The 9073-nt window shown below is 43.0% G+C and overlaps 1 protein-coding gene across 1 annotated transcript; it reads right to left on the bottom strand.

The window, feature by feature from the left end:
• Positions 1-259: 259 nt before the first annotated feature.
• Positions 260-8850, bottom strand: RPS10 (ribosomal protein S10). Its single transcript, XM_089514699.1, has 6 exons — positions 8759-8850; positions 5452-5601; positions 4732-4903; positions 1989-2066; positions 1320-1375; positions 260-355 (listed from the first exon to the last, which is right to left on the bottom strand). Exons 2-6 carry the CDS (start codon positions 5599-5601, stop codon positions 314-316), a joined length of 498 nt encoding a protein of 165 aa, XP_089370825.1. The 5' UTR covers positions 8759-8850; the 3' UTR covers positions 260-313.
• Positions 8851-9073: the final 223 nt, after the last annotated feature.

Here is a 9073-nt window from a genome sequence, read left to right as displayed (position 1 = left end):
TGGCACATGCCTTCATTCCATTCCATTAGGACTACTGTAACAAGCTGCAGGCTGCCTTTGGAAACTTTAAGGTCTACAGGGGAAGGCTTTCTCTCAGTCCCACCACCATCACGGGCTCACTAGGTGAGGATGCGAGACTCTTCTGTGGCTGCTTCTACCTTCTGGAACTCCCTTCCGCAAGAGGCTAGAGTGGCCCCCACTCTGCTTTCTTTTCATTGACTTCGGAATGGTACATTAAATGATTCAAAGATACAAATAGTGAAATTTTCACCTATTTATTATACACAAGATGCAACCAAACAGCAACAGAATTCTACTGAGGTGGTTGTCCACGTCCACGCCCAAATCCACCTCTCTGCAAATGAAAAAAACAAAACAAAAACAGAACATATGCTAAGTGTCTCCACAATTATGCTAAGTAATTCATTTATGACTCAAGTAGCACATAAGTAAAAGCATGCACAAAACTTTCAAAGACCGGAGGTCTTAATGTAGGTGGACAGTCAGGACACAGCTCAACAAAACTCTGCTCTAGGAAGCAAATCTGCAACTCAAACATTTCTAAGTACAGCTTCCAATCATGGTCCACTTCTTTCTAATGAATGAGGGGTTGTTAACATTTACAAACCAAACTGCACTAGCAAAGGCACTGTGGAACTTTATAGAAATGTACTTTTTATATTTGAAAAAACACCAGCATTTATCATGCAAGGTAGGCATACTGAATAGGGAGTGACCTGCCATAAATAAATAAGAAATAAATCAGGAAACAGCCTTTACATTTTTTACTGTGACCGTGTTGCAAGCATTGGACAAGATTCTGAGAGTAAATTTTATATCAGGGATATATAAAAAAAGCTTATTGATGCTGGCAAAGCCTTATTTAAAATATTTCAGCTACCTAGGATCCTTGTATTTTTGTTGCCTCATCTGTCAAGTGAGAACTTTGCCTCCAAGGAACTTTCTGCGCTTATTGTCTAATCACATGACTCTGTTCTTCCATCTCCACTGACATTCTCATCTGAGCACTCTAGGTACGTCTTTTATTGCCAAAAGAATGTCCATTTCGGACCAATGATTATTCTGCCTGACAAACTGCGTACGACTACAGCTTGTCTGAAGTCTATATTGTCCGATCATCGTCACTTTCTCCCACAGACCTTATACTACTAAATAGTATAAATAGGAGTCAGGAATGCCTAGATTTGTTCCTACAGTATGAATACTATCTAGACAACAGAAAGAGAAAAGTGTGCCATCTCTTTCAGGTACACTTGCAGACATTCTTGTTTAAATTACATGTTCCACATGATACTCACAAACTGAAATTCAGTAGCTGCCCCAGCACCAGCTTCTGCCTTCTTGTCAGCACCAGCTGTGAAAGAAAAAACACAGTATTATTCAAGATTGAAAAAAACCCTATATGGACATTTGTTCCTTCAGAAGGAACTTCCTTCTGAAGTTACGTTCAAAAAAATAATGATGCAATATTATTGCCAGGGGCCTTTACACACTGTGTTTTTGTATCTGAAGCACAACACAGCTGTTAAAATAATCCCTATCCCACACATCACAAAAAGCTAGACCTGGAATTCCTCTATATTGCATTACACTTTCAATAATGTCTTATCCGGGCCAAACAAGACTCTCTTAAGTTTCCCCCAATTTATAATACTGAGATCTTTAATCAATAAAATTAGGTTGTAATAGTACAAGAGTGGAAACATGGGGCCCAGACAGGCCATAATAAAGCTGCTTCGGGTCACTTTGAAGGTATGTTGTTTAAATGGCACAGGCATTTTAAGAGTCCAGAAGCTGCGCCAATGCTGCACTCTAGTCCTTAGGACTGCAGCGTGACTTTGGTGCAGCTTCTGGCATCTTAAGATGCATGCAGCATTTAAACAGCATACCTCCAAAGTGACTCGAAGCAGCTTTATTTTGGACTGTCTGTTCAGGTCCTTGGTTTTGACCTTACAGTTAACACTTACATGGAGCAGCACTGCGCCTGTAGGTGTCTCTGTCAGCTTCTCCTCGCGTGAGACGAGCAGGACGCTCACCCTCCAAGCCTGAAATGATCCAAACAGCAAAAATTAATCCAGAAAGTTCCCTTACAGCCCCAGGTTGATAAGTTATGCTTCAACACTTATAATGTTGTTGGTTCATCTTATCTTCTTTTTAAAAAAAGGAAGTTTGGCCAAAACTGAAGTTCTTCATAATGCCAATTGCTTCATTCAAGCCAACAGTCGGATGCAAGTCTCCTTGCTTTTATAGTTTTTTTGTGGGTTTTTCGGGCTATGTGGCCATGTTCGAGCAGTTTCTTCCTGATGTTAAAGATGCCAGCCACAGATGCTGATGAAACGTCAGGAAGCAACTATGCTAGAACATGGCCATATAGCCCCAAAAACCCACAAAAAACTATGGATGCCAGCCATGAAAGCCTTTGGCTTCTTCTTGTTTTATCACAGAAATACCTGCATCACACCACAGTTCAATCTAACACACTATAATGTAGGCTAAACGGCCACTCACCCCCCACAGTACACATTTTGTTTCTCGAACTTACCCATCCAGACTCTTAGTTTTCTACTCTAAACTCCCCCTTAGTGTGGCCCAGCTCTTTAAAAGCTACACTTCCAATTCTAGATGAAAAAAATAATGTGCCATGAAGACAGTGGAACATGTCATCTCTTGTCAACAAAGAACTGCTGATTTCGTTTGACTTAAACGAGAGACAAATGTTAAGTATTATTACCAGAAGCTTACTAAGGTATGCAGGTATTCTCAGGGATGCAAAGAAAGATAATCAAAATTAGTAATGCACAGCTGGTTGGTCCTAGAGAAATTCACAATTTTTATAAAAGCCACATTGCTAATCAGTGTGCTACCATTACAAAGTTAATCACTTCAACTACACAGAACACTCTCTGTTCAAGAAACATTACTCATGTTTTAAGAGGTCAACTAGCAGTCAAAACCATGTAGACTCTCACCTACCTTAGAGCTTTTCTGAAAAGGAGAGACAATAAAGAATTCCTCTTTCAATTAAAAGAAGCCTATGCTTCAGACTACCAAGTACCACTAGGTGTCCTGGCAACCTAACCAACCATTTTAACACTGACTGAGGATGAAGAATGCAGTAAGAACAGGGCAAGCAAAGTTTTACATACAACATGAGGAAAAAATCATGTTTCTGACTTGAGCAAGTCACCAACCTTCGCTGGCAGTCCTGATACCCTATCAGCAGCAGACACAACCTCTACAGTGAGAACCACTGCTTGTCACATAAAGCAGCTACCACACTCAAGTATGAACCAGCATCTGTGTGACAACTATACCATGAGAATCTGCTTACCCTGCACAATAAATGTGAACTTATCAGGAATGGTTTATGTTGAAGAAAGCCTGTCCATGGTTGGACCCACAGCTGCACCATCCTGCAGTCCAATTTAGTAGAGAACTCTGAGATAATGCTACAAGAATGTTTAGCTACACTCTGTACTTACAATTATTTAAGAAACTATTCAATAATCATTCTTTATAACTCAATTAAAACTCAAAAATTTACAAAATATTTAAGAATCACTTAAATCAAAATTTGCTTGTACAACTACATGAGTGTACCAAGCCCATGTAAGCATCACTGGGAATAAATTCAGGTAGGCCTATCCCAAGCATATCAAATCCAAGCTATTTATGGTCTTGCTGTAATACAGAACCTGTTTTCCCTAAAAATATTAGCAGTCTAATCAGCATCAAGACATTTATGACTATTTATAAGACCAAAGGGATCTTCCAGAACTGATGGTTCTGATTAAGACAGGTAAGTAAAACTAAAAACACTTTAAAGATTTTTTTTCTAATTTTCTTTTAAAATTCCCTTTTCGGTGTAATATAGGCGCGTTATAAACGGGCCTTTAATACGCCCCCGTCATGTGCTAGGAGTTGGCCGAGGATCTAGCGTCCATACCGACCTCACCCCTAGCACGTGATGGGGGCATAAAGATGGTGGCGCCCTATCTTTACGTGCTGGACGCGTTGCGTCCGCACGTGTCGCCCTGGAAATGACACTGCAAATGTGCCCCTTGCGCTTTGCGGTGCCTCTTCTGGGACCTGAGAAGGAGCGCGATTTCCGTGCTCCTTCTCGGCAGTGTCCGGGAGCCATGCCGTTTAAAGGCTGCGGCTCCTGGATGGTGCAAGCGGCGGCGGCAGCAGACCACCGCAATCCGGCGGTCTGTAACGCGCCATAGCTTCCCTGAAACTAGAAAATATGCATGGCCATGGAATCTTTAGCATTTTGTAGAAATACTGTTAATTTATTTGCCAAATACAGTTGAGGGAAAAGCATCAGTTAACTAAGCTGGAGCAGAGGACAGGCTTGTTCCAAAAACCAAGGGCCTAATAATTTGTGCAGGAGGAATTCATGACACTGCAGACCTTTTCATCAAACACCACTACTATTTTGGAGTACTGCAATCACTTACTTAATACAATTAATATGTTTGTGTGCAAATTATGCAGCAGCATGGAGAAACTGAGTGATTATGGACACAGATTTCCATCATGCATGTTTTAGTCTAACAACATCATAGAGGGGTGTTCATAGGCTCTCCACCCATTTTTTGGTTAATTTGATTACATTATAGTATCATGCTAGTCTTAACTAATGTTTTACACTATTCATTTCTGGTTTTATGTGTTATTAAAATGATGTTTCTCCCAGTCAAAGCTTACCTTTTGGTCGAGGTCTGCCAGTCTCAGGACGGCTGCGGCGCAAGGTGGCAGGTACAATTTCAGGTGGCAAATGGAGATAATCCCGCAGGTATTGGATGCCTTCATTGGTCAAATACCAGTAGAAATGCCTCCAAGCAAACTGCTCCTTCACATAGCCACGAGATTTCAGCGACTAGAAACATACACTAGTTAGTCCACAGACATAATAGATAAATTATTTAAATTAACTCAAATGGATGTAAGCTACTATCCTGAACACAGGAAGAAAGCAGGGCAAGGTGAAGGCAGATTACGACCCGTTTTAAAATCACTAATGTGGACTATGTAGCAACATTACAGGTGTTTAGAAGGTCCTGCAAAATGGCGAGTAGTTAGTATTGTTACCTTCTACCTCCATGATGATCAACCTATTCAGGACCTACAAATACCTCACTGTATCAAACCGCTTCTGAACTAGGATCCCACCTTAATTCCAACACACAACTTAAGTTGCCTATCCTGAAATAATTTCCACTACACACCTATTAGAAGGGCAGATGCCACATCCTACTTTGCTTCAGGTAATTCTCTTTTCCTGCCTACCCCAGCTTTCTATTTAAACACTAAGACAGCAAAAGAAAATGATACAATTTTTCTCTCTCTCTCTCACACACACACACACACAGATGTAACCCACTCATGTTCAGATTGCATCCCATTAGCCCAAGAGCTTTACTTTACCTGCATTGCTTTCATGACGTGGAGATTGGGCACATTTTTATCTGCCAGTTCAGGGTGCTTAGGCATGTGAACATCCTTTTTGGCTACCATCACTCCCTCCTTAAAAAGGAGTTCATAGATGGCAATACGATTTTTTTTAGGCATCAACATCTGCGTGAAAGACAGATAAGGTTGTCAACAGCAGTTACTTCTTTAATTCAAAGGAATATAAACTTCGTATTATATAAAAATGAGCAGAACAGGTTAGTCTAATATAATAGCATCTTACTCTGCCAGGAAAATGAGCAACATAAAGGCAAACAGCTCTTTCACAGTCCACACTTAAATCCTAAACAGTTGTACTCTACAAAAGATAAGCCAGCTCCATTGTAATAAGCTGTTTTTATGAGATTACAGTGGACCCTTGGTATCCACTGAGGTTTAGTTGCAGGACAACAACACCAACCCCTGTGCATACCAAAATGAGTGGATTCATGTCCTGTTGTATACAATACATAAAATGTCAAAATCAAGATTTGCTTTTTGGAATTTACATATTTCTTGAATACTTTCAAGTCATGAAAGATTGAATCCATGGACAAGGAACACTTGGATACGGAGGGTCAACTGCATTTGTCTGTGACTTGCTGGGACTTTTAAAAATAGTTTCTTCCCATTAGGTTCCATCTAATTCTTTTAAGTGGAACTGGACAAAAAAACAACTGGGATCTTGGGGCACTGCACTAAAGCACTTAGCTCTGGAACTATCATTGCACACTAAACACAAGATAAAGCATACAAGTCCCATACAAAAATGAAGGGCTCAATTCAGCATTTGTTAACTACATCAAAACATATATGATAACAATGTTAGCTCTATGCATACTTATTTGGGAGTAAACCCCATCAAACATTGTGGGACTTGCTTCCAATCTAGCAGAAACAGAATAGGGTTTCAGGAGCATAAATGTTTCACCAGTGGAATATCCTTCCTTGCAATCACTCTCATTCACTTAAAGCCAGGATGCCATGCAGTGAGCCTTTTGAGACTCTACACTCTTATTGTGCTATTCTTCCACTTTAAACTGCTCTGACTGCCTCCTGTGTGGAATCCTGGGATGTGCAGTTTGTTGTTGTAGTTTGTGATTGCTCTTGAGCCGACCCCAACTCTTGACAGCCCTATGGATGAGACATCTCTCAAGACCCCACTTTGGTCCTGCAAATTCAGGCATGTAACCTCCCTAATTGAGTCCATCCATCTTGTCTTCCTTTCTTTCTACTGCTTCTGCCTTCCTTAGCATTATTGTCTTTTCCAATAAGTTGTGCCTTCTCATGATGTGTCCAAAATACAACAACTCAGTCTGCTCATCTTGGCTTGCAGCGAGAGTTCAGGCTTGATCAGTTCAAGGACCCATTTATTTATCTTTTTGGCAGTTCATGGTCTCCTCAGCACTCTTCTCCAGCACCACATCTCAAATGAACTGACCTTCTTCTACCTAGCCACTTTCCTCACTGTACAGCTCTCATATCTGCACACAGCAAAGGGGAATATGATGGCTCAGACAATTCTGACTTTAGTGCCCAGTTGTGTATCTTTGCTCTTTAGGATCTTATCTAGTTCTTTCATAGCTGCCCTTCCCATTCCTAGTCTTTCTCTGACTTCTTGACTGGGGTTTGTACTTTGGGGAGGGCATTTATATTTCTTAGCCAGAGAGCTCTTGTTGTTGCTGTGTGTCTCCAAGTATTTTCCAACCGATGGTGACCTAAAGCAAACCTATCACAGCGTTTTCTTGGCAAGATTCTTCAGAGCAGGTTTGCCATTGCCTTCCCTGAGGCAGAGAGAGCATGACTTGCCTTGCCCAAGGAACATGCTCCTCCGAGTGTAGTGGCGTCTCCTTCCTTGGAGGCCTTTAAGCAGAGGCTGGATGGCCATCTGTTGGGGATGCTTTGATTGAGAGCCCCTACATGGCAGAATGGGGTTGGACTGGATGGCCCTTGTGGCCATTTCCAACTCTATGATTCTAATGTTATCCAATGGGTTTCATGGAAGAGCAGGAACCACTGCCTCCCTAAACAAAAGACCCCAGAATCCCCCAGGAGGCAGCCATAGCAGTTAAAGTGGAACAACGGTGCTATAACAATGTAGAATGAAGCCTCTAAGGCAGTGGTTCTCAATCTGTGGGTTGTGACCCCTTCGGGGGCTCAAACGACACTTTCACAGGGGTTGACCATTGAAAAACCCATATTTCCGATGGTCTTTGGAACCGATTTTATGGTTGGGAGTCACCACAACATGAGGAACTGTATTAAAGGGTCGTGGCATTAGGAAGGCTGAGGACCGCTACCCTAAGGATTTCTTGCCTAAGAAAACACAATGAAATTCAGCTTATAGTCAGATTGAAGGCACATAAAAACACACAGAGAGAATTACTGACTGGCAGAATGTAAGCATGAATGGAATGGGACACAATGCTTTGTGGGCTTACTTTCTCACTACTATGAGAGGCAGATACACGCTGCCCAGTATGACTTACTAGATTTCCGCACCACACTCTTATGGCACTGCTATTCCACTTCTACTGCTCTGCCTGCTTCCTGTTGCATTGTGGGGCTTGTAGTTCCGTGAGGCCTAAGAGTTCTCTGGCTGAGAGTTCTAAATGCCCCCCTCATTAATAATAATAATAGGTTTTATTTATATACCGCCCAATCACTGGGAATCCGAGCGGTTTACAACAGAGGGGATAACAGACAGTTCCCTGCCCTCAGGCTTACAATCTAAAAGACACGACACAAAAGGAGAAGGGAATGGTGAGGGGGGGAGGGAATCAGGTCCAGCATTCTTCTCTCCCTCTGAGGCCTGGACCAAGGCAGATGGACCGGAGGGAGGGCTCTGCTTCTTCAGGCTAGCCCCTGATGGTACTGGGCCAGCCTTCTCTCTCCCTCAGAGGCAAATCCCAGAATGCAACAGGAGGCAGCATTGAAAGAGTGTAATGCGGTAATCTAGACGGTCCTTGGTCTCTTTGCAAAAGAGGGCCGCCTTATTCCTCTGCCAGAGGCGCTGCTCCCTTCATCCGGGTCCCCCAAACCCGCTCCCCATCTCCACTAGTTTAGCTGCTACATGAGACTGGGCCTCCCTTTCCTGGTTGCCGCCTTCCAGCCGCCCTCCGGATTCGCCCCAATTTCCCGCCCCCGTTCCCTCTCCGGCCAAAAATGGCTCCGCAGGCTTGAAGGAGGGAACGCCCGGGAGCGATAGGGAGGAAACCCGGACCGGCCACCGGCAGGATTGCGGCGATGAGAGAGAGATTGACTCGCCGGAGGTAGCTCTTACCGTGGCGGCCGCGGGAGGCTCCTTGCTGGAAAGGACGGCGCATGCGCGATGCGGTCTCTTCCTGCTTTGGAAGGGCCCCGGGGCTTACGGCGCGAGACTATTCCAGTGCCTGAGAGCGCCAGGGTGTATAGGTGTCTATTGAAAACGCCTGATTAGAGCGACAATTGCAACTCAGCATCTTCCACACACCTTCTCTCCCCCCCCACCTTTCCACTATGGTCTTGTTGTTGCTGTGTGTCTCCAAGCCATATGTGGCTTATAGTAGTAGTAGTAGTAATAATAATAATAATAATAGGTTTATTTATATCCCACCTT

The sequence above is a fragment of the Sceloporus occidentalis genome, unplaced genomic scaffold, assembly GCF_023333645.1.
Source record: "Sceloporus occidentalis isolate IW3139 unplaced genomic scaffold, rSceOcc1.0.p SCAF_3, whole genome shotgun sequence".
In the NCBI taxonomy this organism is placed as follows: domain Eukaryota; kingdom Metazoa; phylum Chordata; class Lepidosauria; order Squamata; family Phrynosomatidae; genus Sceloporus; species Sceloporus occidentalis.
Note: the sequence above shows the minus strand (reverse complement) of the source record. Positions and strands in the feature narration are given on the sequence as shown.